The sequence below is a fragment of the Nycticebus coucang genome, chromosome 2 (assembly GCF_027406575.1).
Source record: "Nycticebus coucang isolate mNycCou1 chromosome 2, mNycCou1.pri, whole genome shotgun sequence".
Lineage (NCBI taxonomy): Eukaryota > Metazoa > Chordata > Mammalia > Primates > Lorisidae > Nycticebus > Nycticebus coucang.
In genome coordinates, this window is record NC_069781.1 from 44496630 (window position 1) to 44516550 (window position 19921).

Consider the following 19921-nt stretch of genomic DNA (forward strand, 5'->3'; position numbering starts at 1 on the left):
GGCAAGCTGAGACTTCATCTGCCCTGAGCAGCTTACCTGAGCCTTGGGGGCCTGGTTCCTTTCCCGATGATGCCTAGACCTCTATTGTCCCTTGCTGTCTGCCTGTAATAAATCCACTTGATGTAACTTGTTGCCTTTTAGAGTGCTCTACCTCATAGAATCCAGACTGTACAGTGAGATTGATTCACAGGTCTCTCTCTTATCTTTCTGTAAGCTGACCAACCTCTCTCCTCAGAAATTGCTCTTAATTCCCAGGATTGAGAGGGCATGGTAGAAGAGGGGGATGTTCTAGGCCAGGTTGCCCTCTAGCTATTCCTCTGACTCAGCTCTGGGAAATGGGTCAATGAGGGAGAGGGACAGTGCTAGCTGGACCTGAAGGGTGAAGTTCTAGAGTCCAGAGATGTGAGACAGGGGAGCTGAACCAGCTTCCAAAGAATGTTCCTTTTAGCTTTTCTTATCCAAGGAAGGAATGAGTCAATAGTAGATGTGTAGGCACAATGATGGGCCTAAGGAGCTCTGGAGAATCTGGAGAGGACCTTCTCTAGCCAGCCTCACCCTGTTCCTGGTGTGACCTTCAAGGAATCTGGTGGACTAGCTATGTCCCATCTTTTCTACCCCCATGTGTTTTAGGACAGAGAAGAGGGAATGAGGAGAAACTTGGGGAAAAGAGAAACACTCCTTATCTGATCTCTAATCCTAAACCAAACCCTGACCCCCCCAACCTTGAGAATGATGGTTCAAATGTCTCCAAGAGGAGAGCACTGCAAACCTTGCAAACTTTACTCTAACAATTAACAGAGCAAACCCTCCTCCCCTTATCCAGACTGCTGATTGCTGAGATTCTCAGAGCTGAATCTAAGGAGTAAGAAATTGATGCAGGGAGGATACTGAGGAGAGTTATGAAAGGGAAAAGAGGTTCTTCCACAAGGAGGGAGACATGAGGAGCAGATCCAGCGGGAAGGTACTCTGCTACCAACTCTTATACTGCAATTCATTTCTGACACTGACCACCCAGAGCCTAGCATCAGCCTCCACAGGTTTAGGGGGAAGGTCCCCAACATGACTGCCCCCACTTTAGATGACAGCCAAAAGGGTCCCCAAGCCACCCACATTTCTGACCAACTGACTGTAAGTCTGGGAGGTTCTCACAATCACCTCAGTTTTAGTAATTTGTTAGAATGAATAGAATGCAGGAAAGTGCTTATGCTTACAATTTTTTATAAAGGGTAAACATCAGGAAAAGCCAATGAAGAGACACATAGAATGAAGTCTGGAAGGATCTCAAATGCAAAGCTTCTTTCTGTGGTCTCTCCCCATGAAGACACAGGGTGTATCACCCTCCTGCACATCGATGTGTTCACCAACAAGAAAGTTTTATGAGCTTTGGTTTCCAGGGTTTTTATTGAGATTTCTTTATGTTGAATTGTTGGCCACATACCTGAATTTAACCTCCATTCTCACTCCCCTCCCCAGAGGTGTGGCTGGCTCTAGTTCCCAACCCTCCAATCACAGGGCTAGTCTTTCTGGTGACCAGCTCCCATCCTGAGTCATCACATCCCATCTCTTAGCATAAATTCAGGTGTGAGCCTGACCAAAAATAGAGCCTCTACAAAAAATAGAAAAAAATTAGCCAGCTGTGATAGTGCATGCCTGTAGTCCAGCTACTTGAGAGGCTGAGTCAGAATACTTGAGCCCAGGAGTTTGAGGTTGCATTGAGCCATAATGATGCCACTGTACTTCAGCTGGGTTGACAGAGCAAGACCTTGTCTAAAAAAAAAAAAAAAAAAAATTCAGGTGTGATCCAAGGGGCTCAATACTTGGGAAATTCCAGTGATTTAATCTCCCTCTCAGGAACCACGGATGAAGGCCAAATTGTTTATCATATACCAGAAGTTTCTGAGCGTTGAAAAGGAAAGCTTTAGGGAACCATAAACAGGAAACAGCCACAGCCTCCCACAAGCTCCCACACACACTCATAGGATCCTCACAGGCCTCCAAGGACTCCCTCACCATCATGATCACCCTCCTGTTTACTCTCCTCTGCCCAACATCACGCACAATCTCACACAGGACTCCTGCATGCCACACATACTTGCTGCTCCAAGGGTCTCTCTCCCTGTGTTCATCTCTATTCATCCTTCATAGCCTCCTGTGTGGCAACACTCCTCAGCACATTGATTTTCTTGCCAAGAGGTAAAATGGGGCAGAAGTTAACAAAGGTGAGAGGCATAGCAGGGATCAGCACATGGGTCTCAGGAGAGTGTGAATTCATGTCAACATCCAGGTCCAAGTATGAACCTGAGGTTGTACATATACCAAATAGATGTGCCTTTGTGGTGATTTCTATGTCCCTGTGTGACACATGTCCCTAGTGTGTATTACTAGGCCGTCTCTGTGCATGCCTGGGTCTTGTGTGTGCACCTGTGTGATGGAGATGAGCCTGTGCCCCAGGTGTTCCTTTACAGGTCAGTGCCTTTGGGTATTCTTGGAGTCCTGGAGCCTTTGGGTATTCTTCTCACTATAGATTCAGTGTCATCTAGCCTAGGTTTCCTAGAGGAAGAAGATAGTGCCTGTGGGTGGGAAAGAAAGCAAAACTAAAGCTACGCACTGAACACAGACATCCTAATTCCAGTTAGGGCAGTGGTCTTCCTACTTTAGAGTCCCTAAACCTAATGCCCACCCTCCAGCTCTCAGTGACGCCAATGACTTTGAGGACTCAGCTTCCTAGTGAACAAACACCCAATTCCTAGAAAGATTTTTGGTGCCTTCTGCAGATTAACTTTGTCCTGTGGGTCAGGTTAGAGAGTGTACAGGGTCCTCTCCTTCCAATTACTTCCACCATCATCCAGGTCTCCATTCACCATTTCATTCCCTTCTCCTTGCCCAGTCCCTCCCACAAGAAAGCCCCTAAAACAAGTTCCCAAATGTGGTCTTTGCCTTCTGCCTCTTACACCAAGGCCTTCCAGGAAGCTGAGTTCCAGGGATCCATTGTCCCTGAGTCTAGATTACTCACACTGATGGTCCACCAGCTCTGCGTACCCCCAGACCAGCCCTGGGTAGACCAAATCATCTGGACACTGAAGAAGACATCTGCTAAGGCAACCCTGGTCCTCCCTCCTCCCTCTGAGCCCTGAAAAGTCCAGCCCATGACCCTGCATCTCCTTCTTCCCCCAGAGCAAGCACCATAGCAGTTAGCTATGACAGCACCACAGGGAGCCCTGTGTCTGAGTGAGGGGATGTGAGTCTCCCCAGCCTAGGGAACAAAGGACCAGAAGGGAAAGTCAGGTCTCCAGCTCCTCAACACCATACCTGACCCAGCCAGGACGGGGCCTGGAACATCAATGTGAGTGTGAGTGTGAGCAAGAGGGTGAGTGTGTGAGGGCACAGCTTCTCCACACCCAGACTGCAATGCTTCTAACAAAGCTTTGGCACCCGTGGATCAATAAAGCCACTGGCACCCATGAATTTATCTGCTGTCTGTGGCTCAGGCAGGGGAAGGCAGGTATGACAGAGAGAAACAGGGTGGGCTGAGGGAGAGGACAGGGATTTCCATTCCTCACATTTCAACCTGAGGTAACTTTAACCTCACTCATTTCTATGGTCTCGCCCATGCAGTCAGCCCAGCCACGAGGCTTTCTTCTCCCCTCTCCAGACTAAGTAAGTATGGCTCAGTCTTGGGCCTTGGCTAGGATGTCAGAGGCCAGGAGCAGCTATTTCAAACCTCCCACAATGTCAACTGCCCTTCTTGGCTCTCTTCTGTAGCACTTTCTACCCAGCCATTCTGCTATGTTTACTGTACTGATATCTAATTGTTCTATCTTGACCCTCAAACCCCCCTAGATGGTAAGCTCTCTAAGGCCAGAGACTGTGCTTCTTTACTACTATATTCCTATACCCAGCACAATGCCTGGCACCTAGTAGACACTCAGTAAATTTCTGTCAATTGAATGACTGCAGGTAAAAAAAAAAAAAAAAATCGCAGGAAGATAAGTCTCAGCTGATAAGGACTATGACCCTCAAGCCACTGAGTATCTTGGCTAAGGCAACTGAGCCAAGCATTTTCTTAGCCTGGCATGGGTTCTCTCCAGGGGCCTATTCCTCTCAGCACCCAGTCATACGCAAGGTATAGGGCAGGCAAGAGAGGTAAGTGGCAGAGCCAGAACCAGGAAGGGGAGGGGTGGTGACTGAAAAATCAGTACTGGACAGGGTGGCGCCTGTGGCTCAAAGGAGTAGGGCCCCATATGCTGGAGGTGGCGGGTTCAAACCCAGCCCCGGCCAAAAACTGCAAAAAAAAACAACAAAAAAACAGTACTGGACAGAGTCTCAATGCTCTCTTCTTGCTGCCTGGTGCTGAGACCTCCTGTTCCCAGGATGTAACTCCAAAATCTGACTCCATCCCAATACAAGAGTCCTGTGCCAGGTATCTCCAAAAACCCTGACTCCGCCCCTTTACAGACAGCCCCTGGCTCCATCTCCCAGAGTGCCATTTTGACTCCGCCTTCGCTTGGAGAAATGCCGACTCCACCCCTTCCGGGTGATAGGCAAACCCCACCCCTAGAGCGCGACGACGTTCCTATGACGTAATGGTAACGGTCTGTTTCCGGGGTGGAGCCAGGGAGGGCGGGAGTTTAGGCTGCGCCGACCCCTCAGCCCCCCTCCAGGTGACCCCAGCCCCTGAAAATCCTCACCCAGCGCCCCAAATCTCCCAGCCCCATGGCTGCCAAACCTCTCGCCATGACCCCTTAAATACCCCAGGTCCCCGAGATGACCAACCTCCTAACCTTAACTTGTAGTGCGTCCTAAATCTTCGATCCCACCCTGTCCCAAAGTGGCAACTGAGGCTTCCCGAGGGCACCAGCCTGAGATTACCCGAGAATTAGTCAGACTCGTCCTGAGAATGACGGAGAAAGGGACCTGGAGTTGGGGGACCTTTGATTCAATCATGCTGCTCCCCAGGAGACGTTCGGAGCCCAGGACATGTCGGGATTGAGGAGATACGAGGTGGCGCTGGAGGCGGAGGAGGAGTGAGTGGAGGCGGGGTTCTGCGGAGGAGGAGCCAGGAGGCTCCGGGGTTGGGGGAGGGTGCGTGTTCTCCGGGGGCGAGCTACGCGGGCGGGGCGGGGCCTCCTAAGGGGCGTAGGCTGTGAAGGACCGCCTTTAAGCGCGGGGGCGGAGCCTTTCTCGAGGGCGAGGCGCCCGAGGGGCGGAGTCTGTGGGGTCAGCCCCGCCCCGCCCCGCCCGGCTCTGCCTTCTGTCTGCAGGATCTACTGGGGCTGTTTCTACTTTTTCCCTTGGCTGCGCATGTGGCGGAGGGAGCGGAGGTGAGGGGGCTGCGATATCGCGGACCTGCCGGGGGCATGCACGAGGCTGACTCTCTGAGGACGGATGGGGGGAAATCCGCTTAGCCCCCGCCCGCCTCATGCCAGTGTCGGCTCGCCCCACAGCTCGGCGCACCCCGGGGAGCAGAAGCTGGAGTCTCTGCGGGGCCTGATGAGCTGTCTGTCGAGCGGCCTGGGTCCTGCTCCCCAGCGCTCGGGTCGTAGCCTCCCTAGCCGCACCCCCACCGCCGCTGCCCAGCCAGCTGGTGCATTAAAGATTTAAGCTGAATCTCACCGTACCGACCTCTTGACTCTGCCGCCGCTGCCACCATTCGAGCTGAAAGCCTCTTTCCACACTGGCTGTTTCCTACTGACAGGGCTTCCCTTCCCGTTAGGCTGCCCTTCCATGTTAAGGTTATTCCTAAGAGCCCCTCATCATTGTGAAGCCTCCTGTTACTCTGACTGCCTCCTCATCACACCCACCCACCCACCCCCAAAAAACCCACCCATCACTGTGAGTTGTCTATATGGAGACAACTAATCCTGATCTGATCTTCCTCTCAACTTTATCCCACCTTAATGTTTTCCCATAACCCCAGTTCTCTTACCATCTTCCTTCTACCCAGGAATTGCCAGTTATCTGAAGAATCTTCTCTTCCTGGGAGTGCATCTAAAACATTATAAGCCAGAAGTATAGGATGCATGCTGTGAGAGGAGGGAAAGATTCCTAGAAGCTGCCTGCCACAGGGGAGTGACAGGTTGAAGACCTTCCCTCCAGTTAATATTCCAACTTCTGGCTCCTCTGGTATGATTTCAAGTTTAGAGATACTTGGCATCAACCCGCCCTGCGCTTCTTACTACCTTCCCAGGAGAGTCTAAGGACCACTCCTCTCTCCCTTTTGTCTAGTCACCCAACCAGTCTGGTACCCACTTACTCCTAAAGTGGTTGGTACCCCCTTACTGCTAAAATGGTAAGAGTCAAGGACTACATAGGCCCAAATCCAGAAGGGACACCGGAGGATTAAGTTAAAGAGAGCCCACTTGCGGACTGGGGCCAAAGCTGACTTTCAGCTTTTTGCTGCCCCTGTTTTTCTTACAACAAATGTGGCTGGGGTAAAGACTTGGCTTATCTTTGGAGATGCCAAAGGGGCGAGGTGGGGAAAAGTCTAGGAAAGACCACAATGTGTATAGCAGGCAGCCAGCTGATAGAGAAAGGACTATAACATGACTATGGAAATGGAATTTCTTTGGGACTTCTTCAATAGCTACACCCCAGCTGTGGAGTACAAGTCTAGATTGGAGGGTAAGAGAAAGACCCTAGGGCTTCTGCTACCAGAAGTTATAAATGAATAACCTCTGGGTTATGGTCACCTTCAACAAAGTGCCCAAGCTCTTGAGCCACTTCCTCACAACATTTACATCAAAGAATCCTTCTATCCCTACGACTTCTGGGCTTTAAAAAACAAGACTTAAAGATAAAACAAACAGGCTCGGCACCCATAGCACAGTGATTACGGTGCCAGCCACATATACCGAGGCTGGCAGGTTCGAACCCAGCCTGGGCCAGCTAAAACAACAATGATAACTGCAACAAAACATAGCCAGGCAATCGTTTCTCGGCCTTTTGGCTAAGATCAAGTGCAAAAAATAGCCAGGCATTGTGGCAGGCACCTGTAGTCCCAGCTACTTGGGAGGCTGAGGCAAGAGAATGGCTTGGGCAGTGCCTGTGGCCCAAATAGGGCACCAGTCCCATATGCCCGGAGGTGGTGGGTTCAAACCCAGCCCTGGCCAAAAACCACACACACACACACAAAAAAAAAAATCGCTTAAGCCCAAGAGTTGCAGGTTGCTGTGAGCTGTGATACCATAGCACTCTACTGAGGGCAACATAGTAAGTAAGGGCAACATAGTAAGTATCTCAAAACAAACAAACAAACAAAAAAACCTTCAAATGTGGAGTGCCCTGTCTAGCCCAGGGCTCACATCTCACCAGGATGCTGTCAGAACACCTGAAGATCCTGGAAATAAATTCTAAGCCAGGGCTCTCAAGTCTCACCCTGGATAGGGAGAGAAGAGTCTAAAATTTTCATCCTGGAAGGGGACTAGCACCTACTTTGAGAGCTGAAGTCCTTCCTGGTTGTTGAAGCGGACCTGCAGAAAAAGGACTGCCCAGAGAAAGTGTGAGTCCTATCCCAAGAGTCCTGCCCCATAGTGGATGGCTGACCAGAGTAGAAGACCAAAAGATACCCCTGCAACAACCAGGTAAAGGCTGGATTATTTAGTTATGACTCAATTTATGTTTTAAATACAGAGCAGAACTTGAGGATTGAAATCCCTAGACCAAGAGTAGGAAGTTCTTTAAGGAGCCAGGATCACTAAACCCAGCACCATGCCCCTGCCCCTGCCCTACCCTAGGCAGCCCCTAGCTTCCTAGAAAGGACTGAATGAAAAGGGGTAGGAGTTTGCATTAGGGAGAGGTGGGTAAGAGGGGAATGAGGGCTGGGTACAAGATTAGAAGAAAGAAGGAGATAAGAGGTTGAGGTTGTAGCAGCTAGAGGATGAGAGGCAGAGGGTGTAGGGTTTGGAGATAAGGGTATTACTGAATCCTAGTCAGGAATGGAGGTGTTCCTCTAGGCCCACAGTGGAAAAAGGAGCTCATGAATCTGTCTCCAACAAGTCAGGGACTAACTCTGGAGACCCCAGGGCCTGCTGGCAAGAGGTTGGCATTCCTGGAACAAGACTAGGCAGAAAGAAGAAGATAATATTTCTTGGTCCTTTCACCTGTTTTGATAACAGCAACCTGGCACCAAAGAGTGGGGGTTTTTGTTGTTGTTGTTGTTGTTTTGTTTTTTTGAGACAGTCTGTTACCCTGAGTAGAGTGCTACATGACGTCATAGCTCATAGCAACCTCAAACTCCTGGGTTCAAGCAATTCTTCTGCCTCCAGCTCCTGTGTAGGTAGGATTAGAGGTGCCCATCACAACCCAGCTAGTTTTTCTATTTTTAGTAGAGACAGGGTCTTGCTCATGCTCAGGCTGGTCTTGAACTCCCAGCTTAAGCAGTCCACCCACCTCAGCCTCCCAGAGTGCTCGGATTACAGGCATGAGCCACCACACCTGACCACCAAAGAACTTTTATCTGTTCTCTTCTAATCCATTTTCCCTTCCTGTCTTCCTGCATCATACCCCCTTCATCATCTCCAAGGCACTGTCAACATTACCAAAAAGGGCCTCCTCATAGTTTCTCTGAATGTGGCTGGCCTCAGCCAAGACTTGCCTTCTGTTAGGAGCTGCTTTCAGGACCCATTCCCATCAGTTTCTCCTGATAAGACAGACAAGCCAGGGCAGGATGTGGGGAAGGGAAGATGTAGGCAAGTTGGTGCTGGCTTCCCCTCTGCTCCCACCCCACTCACAACTCACATCAGAATCTATATGTTAGTTTGACTGGATGATTATGAAAACACAGCCTTGTGGGATTGAGACTTTGAGAATAAGGGCTATATGATTTTGTCTATCATTTTCTGAGTATGGGTATGTATGACTTTGTGAGGTTGACAAAGTGATCAAGATGTGACTGTGAAAGTGTATATGGGTATATAAGTGTAAATGTCTATGATTAGATGCGACTGTGGGTCCTTGACTGCCCTTTAGTCACTGTATCATATGTTCCCCCATCATGCAATAATCCTTTCCCCACCTTCTCTGCTGAGAGCTTAGGAGCCCATGGGAAATGGCAGGCCTGGAAGAGAAAGGGGTCCGTGGCAACAAGTCAAGAATTAGGGCCCTGGAGGGGATAAGCAATACATCACCTCCCTCTGACTCATGTGGTGCCCATAAAAGGCACCCAAATCAAAGGTAGAGGAGGAGGAGAGAGAAGGAAGTTTCCAGGCTGAGCAGCATGAAGGAGCCCTCATCTACCAGCAGCCTCCTTCTGCTGCTACTGTTGCTCCTACTCCCAGACCCTAAAGCAGGTGAGTATTTGGGGGTATAGAAAACTGGGCTCTGAGCTCAGCACCTGTACCTCAGTGGTTAGGGCACTAGCCACATACACTGGGGCTGGGGGATTTGAACCAGGGCTGGGGGATTCGAACCTGGCCCGGGCCTGCTAAACAACAGTGACAACTACAACAAAAAAAACAGCCAGGCATTGTGGCGGGCGCCTGTAGTCCCAGCTACTTGGGAGGCTGAGGCAAGAGAATTGTTTAAGCCCAAGAGTTTGAGGTTGCTGTGAGCTGTGACGTGACAACACTCTATTGAGGGCAACATAGTAAGACTCTGTCTCAAAAAAAGAAGAAGAAGAAGAAAGCTGGGCTCTGGGTGAATAAGATGAAGGGGAAGAGGCCAAGGAAGTCCAACCTAAATCCCAGCTGTCTGATGGAGAGGTCCTTGGTCAGGACCCCTCTGAACACATGGCCCTATTGTCCCCTAGCATTGCTAATACCACCCAGTGCTACCTGCTGTACTCAGCTCTACCGACAGCAACTCTCAAACAAGCTACTGAGGAAGGTCATCCGGGTGGAACTTCAGGAGGCTGATGGGGACTGTTATCTCCAGGCTTTTGTGTGAGCTCTGACCCCACCTCAATACTCCTTACTCTGACCTCAGCCCCAGCCCTTAATGCTGACCCCAACCCCAAGCCCAACTGCTAACTCTGATGCTGACTCAGGTTTTCATCTTGTCCTTGCCCCTGATCCCTGGACCCTAAACTCACCCCCAAGCTATGGGCATAGCCTTAGACCTTTCCCTTCCCAGGCTTCACCTGGCTCGACGCAGCATATGCATCCACCCCCAGAACCACAGCCTCGCTCAGTGGTTTAAGCAACAAGGGAGAAGGCTCCAGGGGAGTCTACCCAACCTGAATTTGGAGCTGCTTGAGAAGATGGACCGGAGCCCCCAACAGCCAAAATAATAAATCAGCATTCAACAATAATCTGAGTGTGATTTTCGAGAACTTCCTCATTCTCTTTATTTGCATCTTCACAGCCCCTGCAAGGGGCAAGGCCAAGAGCCAATGACCCACACACACTCCCCAGGTACCTACATATATACACCAAAAAGAGAACACAACGTTCCCTGTTTCACATATACATGGACACAAATATACACATCTGCACACATTCCTCAGGTGGAACTCCAGCTGTGGGATGCAATCAGAGATCCAGGCACCTTTCAGCTGGTAAAGGGTCTCACAGAAATTGGCTCCAAACAAAACTTCCACCTGTGACCCTGTCCGTAGGGATCTACTGTCCTGCCTGGGTTCTATCTGTCCATTCATCTGCACCAGCAAGACAGAGTTATAGGTGGAATCAGCTAAAGCCCTTGTGGGTCCTCTACAGGTTTGGAGCTCCTAGAAGAAGTAGGAGGCAAATCAGGAGAGATGGTGAAACTGGACCTTGGCCTAGATACTCAGGGGACTAAGGGAGATGACCCATTTCTGAGCCCGACACTGAAAATAAGTGGAGGATCCCAACTCTGAGGGAGCTGCTTCAACATCCTGAAAAACTGGGAGTAAATCTAGCTCTTGACCCATGCATGCCAAAAATGAAAGCAGGGACCCAGCACTGATTGAAGACACCCCTCCCCTAAAAAAGATGGGTATCTAGCTCTTTTTTGAAGAGAGGAGTCCATTTAGGATCCTCAGTATACCAAGAGAGAGGAAAGACTCATTTCTGAGCCCAAAGACTCAAGAAGGAAAGGTCCAGTCCTCAGCCTAAATATTGTTAAGAATAAGAGATCCAACTTGGATTCCAACAAAAATGACTATAGCAACCAGCTCTTAATCCAGGAACTCTCAAAATGGGGGCACACCTTTCCAAATCTAAACTTCCTGGAGGTCCTACTCACCCGGAAGCCTATCCACTGGAATCATTGGAGCCAAGAACCTAGGCTTTTGGGGTCCATGCTTCCTACTCCGTCTCAGCCTCAACCTAGGGCATAAAAAGGCAGCTATCTCCCCAACAATGTGAGGCATCATGGTCTCTTCCAAAAAGTTATATTACTAAAGGGTCAGGAGAGGAATCAGGAGAAACATGAAGTGGGGTGTAAGGGATGGAGGTTCCAGAATCAAACTGACTCAGTGGGAAGTTATGAAGGGTGAAGATAAATGTAGTCTATGAACATCAGGGCATCTGCACGGATCAGAGGCTCAGGGACCAATGGCAGTCACTTACCAGAGCCCTAGGGCCAGGACCCCAGCAACCAGTCCCAGCAAGGAGAAGATTCCCAAAGACGCTAGCACAGCCACCTGCTCCAGGGTGTCTCTGTGATCTAAGGAAGAGGGTCACATCCCACTGTATGACCAAACTCAGTTCTTCTCTCTGAGGCTTTAGGTCCTCTATAACTTTTGCCCATCTGCCCAAGCTCACCAAGCAGCAGTGAGTCTGGTTGAAGAGAGGGCCTTGGAGGAGCCGGGCTGTCCACCTGAGGTTCTGCCTCTGGCTGCACGTGTAGCTGGCCTCCAGCTGGTATTTCCTTCCGTAGGGTCCCTAAAGGAAGGCCATACCTGAGAAGTGTCCACAAGTAGTGGGGGCAGGGCCAGGTCCTGCAGGCAGAACCAAGACCTGGATTGGAAATAGGGGTGCCTGAAAGGAGGATGTAACTCATAGAAGTGCAGCCTATAACGGCAAGGGTGGAGCTTAAGCTAGGGCAGGGATGCAGTCAACTGAGACTGAAGCCTGGGATGGCAATGGCAATGCCTGAGTAGGCAGGGCATGTGCCATGGCCACCTTCTGTGACTCATCCGGCTGGGATATGCTTTAAGGGGGGGTCTCTGCCCCTTTCTTTGGCTCTGTCTCTCACCAGTGCTTGGAGTCCCCCAGGCCTCTGGGCTCCAGGCACTCCAGGTGCCAGCATCCAGAAAGTCCCGGGCACTGACCCGTACAGCATGGGGCAGCCCAGCCACAGCATCTGTAATCACCTCCTCCAATCCAGCTGGCTCCACCTTGGAGGCGAAAATGGTTTGTCAGTGCAACATCCAGTAATTGCAGAGCCTACCCAGATACAGTCTGCAAAGAGCACCCCTTTCTCCCAGTTCCATCCCTGTCAGCTTAGTGTCTAGGACTCACATTGGGTGCCTGGTGGGGTTGGATCTATATATCTAGAGTCTAGAAGATAGTAGTATATAGAGATTACTTAGAGGGGAGTGATATCAGGCTATCTGGGTTCAAATCTTTGCTAAACCATATACTTGGTGACCTCTGTTTCTTCATTTGTAAAATGGGGGAATATTCCCAAACAAGATAAGGTATGGTGTGGTCCTAGCACTTAGGGAGGCTGAGGTGGGTGGATTGCTTGAGCTCAGGAGTTTGAGACCAGCCTGAGCAAGAGCCAAACCCTGTCTCTACTAAAAAAAGAAAAACTAGCCAAGGGCAGCACCTGTGGCTCAAAGGAGTAGGACACCGGCCCTATATGCCGGAGGTGGTGGGTTCAAACCTAGCCCTAGCCAAAAACTGCAAAAAAAAAGAAAAAGAAAAACTAGCCAAGCATCATGGTGCCAGCTAAAGATGCAAGAAGCAGAGGCAAGAGAATCACTTGAGCCCAAGAGTTTGAGGTTGCTATGAGCTATGATGCCACAGCTCTATACCCAGGACTGAAACTTTATCATAAATAAATAAATATTGGTTATTATCTGATGCTACGACTTCCCAGGCCTGATGCCAGACAATCTTTAACATCTCCAGAGGTGGAAATCACCACTATCCTCAGCTGAGGATACAAGTGTTTGTGTAAGGATGTGCCTCTTGTTGAAAGACACTCCTTTTCCTAGAAAAGTTATTTTTTTTTTTTTGTACAGACAGAGTCTCACTTTATGGCCCTCTGTAGAGTGCCGTGGCCTCACACAGCTCACAGCAACCTCCAACTCCTGGGCTTAAGCGATTCTCTTGCCTCAGCCTCCCAAGTAGCTGGGACTACAGGCGCCCGCCACAATGCCCGGCTATTTTTTGGTTGCAGTTTGGCCAGGGCCGGGCTTGAACCCGTCACCCTCGGTATATGGGGCCGGCGCCCCACCAACTGACCCACAGGCACCACCCGAAAAGTTATTTTTTTAAAGCCACAGTGTGTCAGTCACCACCTCAACTCCAACACCCTGCACAAACCACAGGAAACACTCTATGCAGGGGTCCTCAAACTGCGGCCCATGGGCTACATTAGGCAGTGTAATTGTATTTGTTCCCGTTTTTTTTTTTTTTTATTTCAAAATAAGATATGTGCAATGTGCATAGGAATTTGTTCATTTGTTTTTTTTTTTTAAACTATAGTTGAGGCTTGGTAAATGTGGAATGTAAATGTCTTAGCAAAGTAACTAAGAAAATGCCAGGAGGGCTATGTCAACTAATGTGATGAAAATGTGTCAAATGGTCTATGAACCAAGTGTATGGTGCCCCATGATCATATTGATGTACACAGCTATGATTTAATAAAATAAAGAAATAAAGAAATAAATAAAAACTATAGTCCAGCCCTCCAAAGGTCTGAGGGACAGTGAACTGGCCCCCTGTTTAAAAAGTTTGAGGATGCCTGCATAGGGGGAAGCATCAAAGCTTCAGTGACCAGGAAGCGTAGGAAAGCTATACAGAACATCCAGGATCATGAAACCAGAGACAGGACCTCTAGCCCCAGGGTGGGACACACTGCAGGCCTCACCGTGGACCAGGCTGGATGCTGCACTGGACGGTACTGCAGCCGGAACTTGAGCAGGAAGTGGGGCTGGCGGGGCCAGGAGGCAGGGTATGTCCAGCTGGCATGCAGGCGTCTTGGATAACCTGGTACTGACTCTACCCGTAGCCCCTGAGGTGGGTCAGGGCGCACTGAGGGAGGGAGACACAAAGTCAGGGTACAGAACAAGTACCTATCCCTTCCCTAATACTTCCCAAGGTGTATGTTTAAAGGTACCTTAGCCTAGCACTCCCAAGAAGTGAAGGGAAATCTTAAACTTGACCATTAGGCTCATAACCTGCCATCTTTATTATAAAATGAGCTGAAATCTGGGGGGAGGGGGAGAGCTTATAAAGTGTTTGTTGAGTGAATAAAAGAGCAATTGTTCTTTTCATCTAAGGGGAATTGGCCTAAATTCCAGCTAGAGTTTTAGTGCCCCACTCCCATGAAGATCAAGAGGAAGGAGGGGCCAGCAAGAGCCCCCTGGGCATGAGGAAAGGAGCTGTGGCTGCCTGAAGCACAGAGCCCAGAAGCAGGAGTCAGCTTGGAGGCTAGGCAGCCAGGAAGGATTTGTGTGTAGTGGCAGCAGCCTCTACAGTATATGATTTCTTAGTGTCCACAGGGCCATCTGAGGTTGGGAGAAATGGAATCTATGTTGGGAGGGGACTGTTTAGGAGCTCTGAGGGTAGGTCACTGTGGTGGGAATGTGGTGGGTAGACTTGGGGTGGGTACTCACAGATGCTCTGCAAGCTTACATCCAGCAGGCGTGTGCTGGCACCCAGTGGGTTCACCTCTGTCACATTAATCCGGTACTGGCTCCAGAACTCTGCCCCATAGACCACACAGCGGGAAGCCCCTGGAGGGTCCTGTGGGCATGGCCAGGGCCCTGTGGACGGACTCCGCCTAAGAGCAAGGATGTCATCTTGAACTTGGGAATGTGAGACCAATTTGAAGCCCCCTGTCTCTCCCTCATGTCCTACCTCTGGCCATCAGCTCCTGGTACTGTCTTCTTCCTGGTGAGGAGGGGACCATCTGTAGTCAGAACAGGACCTCTGCCTTCTCTGAGGCTTTCCTCAGAACATCCCTCCCTGCCTCCCATACTCATGTTGTGCCACCACATCCAAATGTGTAGGCACACTCACCCGATCATGCACACACCTGTAGGAGGTGAGGTAGCGGGTAGGTAAACCGCTGGCCTGGCTGGGACTCCAAGTGCAGGAGAAGTTCTCATAGTCAGCTGCTTGGCAGGAGACAATAGGACGGGCTGGGGGATCTAGAGACAGAGGGCACAGCTGAAGACTAAGCAGTCTCCAGTTCCTCCCTATCCTAGAGGGCTTATTCAGGGCCTGGATTCCCAGAATGAGGCCCATGTCTCATCACTTCCACCCTCCCCGACTCACAGCCCAGCTTCAGGGTCACTGTGCCCCCAAGTGCACCATCCAGGGTCCGGCAGATGTAGGTACCCTCATCAGTGCTATCTACCTGGGCTAGGACCAGTTCAGGCCCTAGCCCAGAGTCCGATCCCTGGAGCAGCCATGGGTCCTCTGGTTGCATACCTCCCCGAAACCAGGACACTGGGGCTCTGGAGATAAGATGAGGTGATGACAAAGAAGATTTCAAGTATAAGTCAAACCATGCCACCGCTTTCCACTGGCTCCTAACTCCACTTGCAATAAAACCCAAATTCCTTCCACTGGCTTATAAAGCATCTTGTGAGCTAGCTCTTGCCTCCATTTCCTTCCTCAATTTCTACCTCTCTCCTGCTTACCCACTGCACTCCAGCCACACTAGTCTTCTGTTTCTCAGAGGTATTGGGCTCATTCCTACCTCTGGGCATTTTCACTAGCTGTTCCTTCTATTAGGAATGGTTATACCCTAATCTGTGCATGGCTGCCCCCTTTCTCACCTTCAGAAATCAGCTTCAATGCTGCCTTCTCAGAGAGACCTTTCCTGATTACCAATAAAACATAACTACCCAGTTAGCCTCTTCCAATTCACTCTCTTTGGCTGTTCTGTCCTATAGGTATGACTACCTAGCAAGGTTCTGGTTTGATTATTGTCTGCCTTCCACACTAGGATGTAAGCTCTTGTGCACAGTTGTATCTGAGAGCCTAGAATAGACCCAGAACTTAGCAGGGTTCAGGTGCTCAGTATATATGGGTTGAATTGAAGGATGTCTAAAGGGTTAGGACAGATAGAGAGGTGAGGATCACAGACAGAAGGGGCAAGGGAGAGAAGAGACATGAGGATTGGGCAGGGTCAAGAAAGGGTCATGAGTGTCAGACCAACAGGCAGGTGGAACACTTACCCAGCAGTCACTCCAGGACAACACAGCACCAGAGACTTGCCAGGCTGCCCATACTGGACCCCTGTGGAGGGCACTTCTGAGGTGAGGCTCTTCCTCCCCGGCCTCCCCACTTTGTGAGAGTAACGGGGTAAAGAGCAGATTGTTAAACCCTGGGTGGGGGTCATTGGAGCAAAGCATTACACTATAATCTGTAGACAGAGGTCACAGGACACAACAGAAAGGGGACCCAGGTTGGGTATCAGAGGTGGGGGAAGGTCACAAGTTAGGCATGGGAAGGGGCCATAGTGAGGCTGACAAGTAACAAATTCGAGTTGAAGCTCATAGAACGGAGTTCTTCTCACCTGGGGGGCCCCAGGCCTGGGGGCAGGGAGAGGAGGCAGATATCAGGGCTGTAGCCACAGCCACTAGGACCCTGCTCAGCCCTGAGCAGCTGCTGCTCATCTGTGGGAGAAAGGCAAAGTCAGAGATTCCCCATTCCTAAGATAAGAGGCTAATGCACAAAACTGGGGCTCCCTAGGAGGAAAACAAATGCACCAAATGGGGTAAGGCTATCAAAAATCATTGAAGAATCTGACCTGAGGTCCCCTTTCCTAATATATACCCACTGCTATGAACATACAAACTCACACACATGCGTACATAGTCACACACATAAACACACACACTGTCACACCCTCAATTTCAGTTCTGGGCTTAGGGCCCAGAACAAAAGCCAGAGGCGACAGACTGTGCCAGCAACCCCCCCCACCACCACCACCCTTGGCGCCCACCCCTGGCACCAAGTACTGGTACCAACTCAGCCATTCCCATTAACCCCTCTAATCCAGCTATAGAGAATTCTGGTGTTCACTCTACTTGGTCCAGGGTTAATCACTGCCACTGATTAACCTGGAGCAGACCTTATCACCCTGGGGGGAGAAGCTGTCATCATGGGTATGAAGCCACCCTGTACTCACACTATAAGGCTTTGCCTTGCTCTGGCTGCCAAGCCTCTCGCCTGAGGCTGGCTCCTTGCTCTGTCTACTTGGCCACTCAGCTGGGCCTGGCTCTAAAATTTTGTTGGTCTCAAGTTTGTGAGGCTGGATGGCGCTTGAGTGTGGGCTGGGGCTGCATAGTTAAGCGGATCCAGATGCCCTGGCTGTTGCCAGAGCCTGGGGGCTGGCGAGGAGCCAGCAGATGGAGATGGAGACAGGGTGGCGGGAAGTGAAGGGGAGGCTGAAAGGATCTAGGAGCCTGAAGGGACAGGGGCCTGGCATGGGGGCCACAGCTCCAAGAAATACTCAGAGATCAAGACAGGGAAGCCATGGGGGCTCAGCGAGGGGAAGGCTGAGGACAGCAGAAACTTAAAATCCCAGAAGGAGCTAACAGTATGCTATATGGGGATGGAGGTACTAGGAGAGAGGGATTCTGGAAGAGGGGAGCAAGAGGAGGAAGGAGGTAGGAAAGTGGCCATGGGGAACCAAGGAACAGAAGGGGAGAGGGTTCTTGCTGAGAGCACCAGAAAAGGAAAAGCATGGACCCCTCTGGAGTACAAGAAATACAAGAAAGCAGGGGCCTCCTTGTGTCTGTCAGTATGTCTAGTTGGCTCACCCCTAGCACCCCAGCCACATTTACCCTGTTTAGCTCCACCCTACCTCCGTTATCCCAGTGGCCGAGTGTCCATGGCCTCTAAGACTTCTTCCCACCAGCTACAACACAATCTCCTGCTCTTCTGAGTTCTGGGACCCCAGAGCCATCCCATCCTTCCCCTTCCCCTTCCCTGCCCCACCCCTCTGAGCCCCAGAACTCAGCAGCCCCTAGTTAGGCCCCCTCCCTGCCACTCCTCCTCCCTCCCACCGAGGCCCTGGGAAGGGAAGAGGCCTCCCCCAAGTCTAGAAAGGAAGCTGCAGATGTAGGCAAGGCCAGCAAGAGGGAGAGGTTTGCTCATACTTATGTCCCTGTCAGCGAGAGATTCTCTGTTTTCACACAGCCAAACACAGCCACATTCACACATGGTCTCACTAGGCACAGTTAACAAAAAGACACTCCCTTGAACACATGTGGACACAATCCAACAAAAAATGAGACCCAAACCCATGCTCCCACTCTTTTCACTCTCCAGTCAGTGTTTCCTTAGGGCACAGCTGGCTCTGTTTCAAGAAGGGAGGCCCCAGGTTGGGGGACATAAGGAGAGGCCAAAGAGTTCTCCAGTTCTCCCCCTACCTGGAAGTTCCAGCCATTTTTCACCTCCCCTTCTACTCTTTGGGCCCCAACACCAGGAAATGCCTTTGGTCCCTTGGTGCCAGATACACAAGACCCACATTTACCCTCAGACTCACACTCTCAGATACAGCCACTCACAGTCACTCACAGTCACCCAATACACTCTGACATCCTGAGACTCAGACACATTTACACATATCATATACTCATGGGCGTGCACACACACACACACACACACACACTGCCTTGGGATAGGGTCACAGCATTTCCTAAAAATAACTCATCATGGTTTGAGCCCCCTCTTGCAGGGACCTCTTAGCAATGGCAGATTACATCCCATCACTGTTACTGAACCCCAGGTAACCAAAGAGATAAAGGCAAACAGGAGCGTCAGGCATAGGGACACCGAGAGAAAAAGACACAGCATGAGAGGCAGAACTAGAAAAGCATGTACATAAAGATACTTGGGAAGACAAAAATATGAAGAGACACAGAGATATCTCTAGAAGACAGTAATAGGGAGAGAAAAAGGGATACAAAGAAACTGAGTCAGACAGGGAAACAGAAAATAAGCAGTAGTAGACCAGTGGAGGGATTCTTGAGCAGGAGGAGAAGCCAGATGTGTTGGTGACTGTCTGTGCTGGACACTGAGTAGCCGGTCAGTCCCACCAGCTATTGAAGTGGGTCACCCATTATATGGACATGGTTATACTCCCACACAGTCTAAGTTAGGACACAGGACACACACACAGTCACAAGTCTCACTTTTATTCTCCTACTGCTGAAGTCACGCACACACAAACCCAGCCACCCACTCTTGCACTGGCAAACTGAGTCTCAAACCCCACCAGAGACTTTCCCCAAACGCGAGTGGTCACAACCACCCTTTCACAGCCCAGTCTCAGCAAAAACTGTGCATTGGTGGACCCAGCATAACCCCGCACTTGCACAGCCACATGCATACTCAGCTACATGCACACAGACACACACACAGTCACATTAGCTGACAGCTGCACCAGGTGATATTCAGAGTCTCACATACAATGACATCGTCACACAGTCACAGCCTCACAGACACACACACACAGCCAGTCACTCCCGCCTTTTACAGCATACACAACCACCCTGCCCCGCCCCCTTCTGACTAGACTGCCTTGTCTACACCCGCCAGCCCCACCAGGCCTCACCTTCTGCGGCCCCTGCCGCCAGCGCCCTCTGCCCTCGCCCTCTGCCCTGTTCTCCACTCCCTCCAGCCCTGGGGCCCCCGCGGTGGGGGGCGGCTCCACCCAGGCGCCAATGGAAGGAGACGGGTGAAATAGGGGGGGCTCCCGGCCCATTGGAGCCTCCAGCTGCCAATCACCTCCACCCCTACCTCCGCCGGACACTTCCTGTCCCGTCCCAGACTGAAGAGGCTGCCGGGGACAGAGTCTGGAACTCGAT

At 50.7% G+C, this 19921-nt stretch overlaps 3 protein-coding genes across 10 annotated transcripts; 2 read left to right on the forward strand and 1 right to left on the reverse strand.

Moving 5' to 3' along the window:
• Positions 1 to 1775: 1775 nt before the first annotated feature.
• On the forward strand, positions 1776 to 5607 carry LOC128570689 (uncharacterized). 2 transcript variants are annotated; one of them, XM_053570067.1, is made up of 4 exons: positions 1776 to 4661; positions 4957 to 5024; positions 5262 to 5321; positions 5445 to 5607. In XM_053570067.1, the coding sequence occupies exons 1-4, from the start codon at positions 4584 to 4586 to the stop codon at positions 5599 to 5601; spliced, it is 363 nt and encodes a 120-aa protein (XP_053426042.1). In that variant the 5' UTR covers positions 1776 to 4583; the 3' UTR covers positions 5602 to 5607. The 2 variants fall into 2 exon arrangements, with proteins under 2 accessions (XP_053426042.1, XP_053426051.1); XM_053570076.1 differs by lacking the exon at positions 5262 to 5321.
• CCL27 (C-C motif chemokine ligand 27) lies at positions 5596 to 10249 on the forward strand. 2 transcript variants are annotated; one of them, XM_053570085.1, is made up of 5 exons: positions 5596 to 5732; positions 5945 to 6123; positions 9157 to 9287; positions 9746 to 9878; positions 10069 to 10249. In XM_053570085.1, exons 3-5 carry the CDS (start codon positions 9215 to 9217, stop codon positions 10223 to 10225), a joined length of 363 nt encoding a protein of 120 aa, XP_053426060.1. In that variant the 5' UTR covers positions 5596 to 5732; positions 5945 to 6123; positions 9157 to 9214; the 3' UTR covers positions 10226 to 10249. The 2 variants fall into 2 exon arrangements, with proteins under 2 accessions (XP_053426060.1, XP_053426068.1); XM_053570093.1 differs by lacking the exons at positions 5596 to 5732; positions 5945 to 6123 and adding an exon at positions 7321 to 8275.
• An 8-nt stretch (positions 10250 to 10257) lies between these two features.
• IL11RA (interleukin 11 receptor subunit alpha) lies at positions 10258 to 19770 on the reverse strand. Of its 6 annotated transcripts, none has more exons than XM_053569892.1 (13): positions 19669 to 19770; positions 16621 to 16720; positions 16280 to 16388; positions 15372 to 15553; positions 15130 to 15244; positions 14952 to 14984; positions 14708 to 14874; positions 13960 to 14123; positions 12115 to 12256; positions 11682 to 11876; positions 11487 to 11583; positions 11161 to 11243; positions 10258 to 10663 (listed from the first exon to the last, which is right to left on the reverse strand). In XM_053569892.1, the coding sequence occupies exons 2-13, from the start codon at positions 16718 to 16720 to the stop codon at positions 10647 to 10649; spliced, it is 1404 nt and encodes a 467-aa protein (XP_053425867.1). In that variant the 5' UTR covers positions 19669 to 19770; the 3' UTR covers positions 10258 to 10646. The 6 variants fall into 6 exon arrangements, with proteins under 6 accessions (XP_053425867.1, XP_053425905.1, XP_053425884.1 ...); XM_053569930.1 differs by having other exon boundaries at positions 15130 to 15208; positions 15435 to 15553; positions 19669 to 19732; XM_053569909.1 differs by having other exon boundaries at positions 15435 to 15553; positions 19669 to 19732.
• Between the last annotated feature and the right edge of the window lie 151 nt (positions 19771 to 19921).

What these genes read in the sequence shown, in the direction of transcription:
- CCL27 (XM_053570085.1), top strand. Translation starts at nt 9,215, where the DNA reads ATGAAGGAGCCCTCATCTACCAGCAGCCTCCTTCTGCTGCTACTGTTG. An exon ending in ACTCCCAGACCCTAAAGCAG is followed by an intron (nt 9,288 to 9,745) that starts GTGAGTATTTGG and finishes ATTGTCCCCTAG; the next exon opens with CATTGCTAATACCACCCAGT. An exon ending in TGTTATCTCCAGGCTTTTGT is followed by an intron (nt 9,879 to 10,068) that starts GTGAGCTCTGAC and finishes TTCCCTTCCCAG; the next exon opens with GCTTCACCTGGCTCGACGCA.
- IL11RA (XM_053569892.1), bottom strand. Translation starts at nt 16,720, where the DNA reads ATGAGCAGCAGCTGCTCAGGGCTGAGCAGGGTCCTAGTGGCTGTGGCT. An exon ending in CTGGGGGACTCCAAGCACTG is followed by an intron (nt 11,877 to 12,114) that starts GTGAGAGACAGA and finishes TTTCCAATCCAG; the next exon opens with GTCTTGGTTCTGCCTGCAGG. An exon ending in ACCAGACTCACTGCTGCTTG is followed by an intron (nt 11,584 to 11,681) that starts GTGAGCTTGGGC and finishes CCTCTTCCTTAG; the next exon opens with ATCACAGAGACACCCTGGAG.
- LOC128570689 (XM_053570067.1), top strand. Translation starts at nt 4,584, where the DNA reads ATGGTAACGGTCTGTTTCCGGGGTGGAGCCAGGGAGGGCGGGAGTTTA. An exon ending in ACCCCTCAGCCCCCCTCCAG is followed by an intron (nt 4,662 to 4,956) that starts GTGACCCCAGCC and finishes GCTGCTCCCCAG; the next exon opens with GAGACGTTCGGAGCCCAGGA. An exon ending in GCGCTGGAGGCGGAGGAGGA is followed by an intron (nt 5,025 to 5,261) that starts GTGAGTGGAGGC and finishes TTCTGTCTGCAG; the next exon opens with GATCTACTGGGGCTGTTTCT.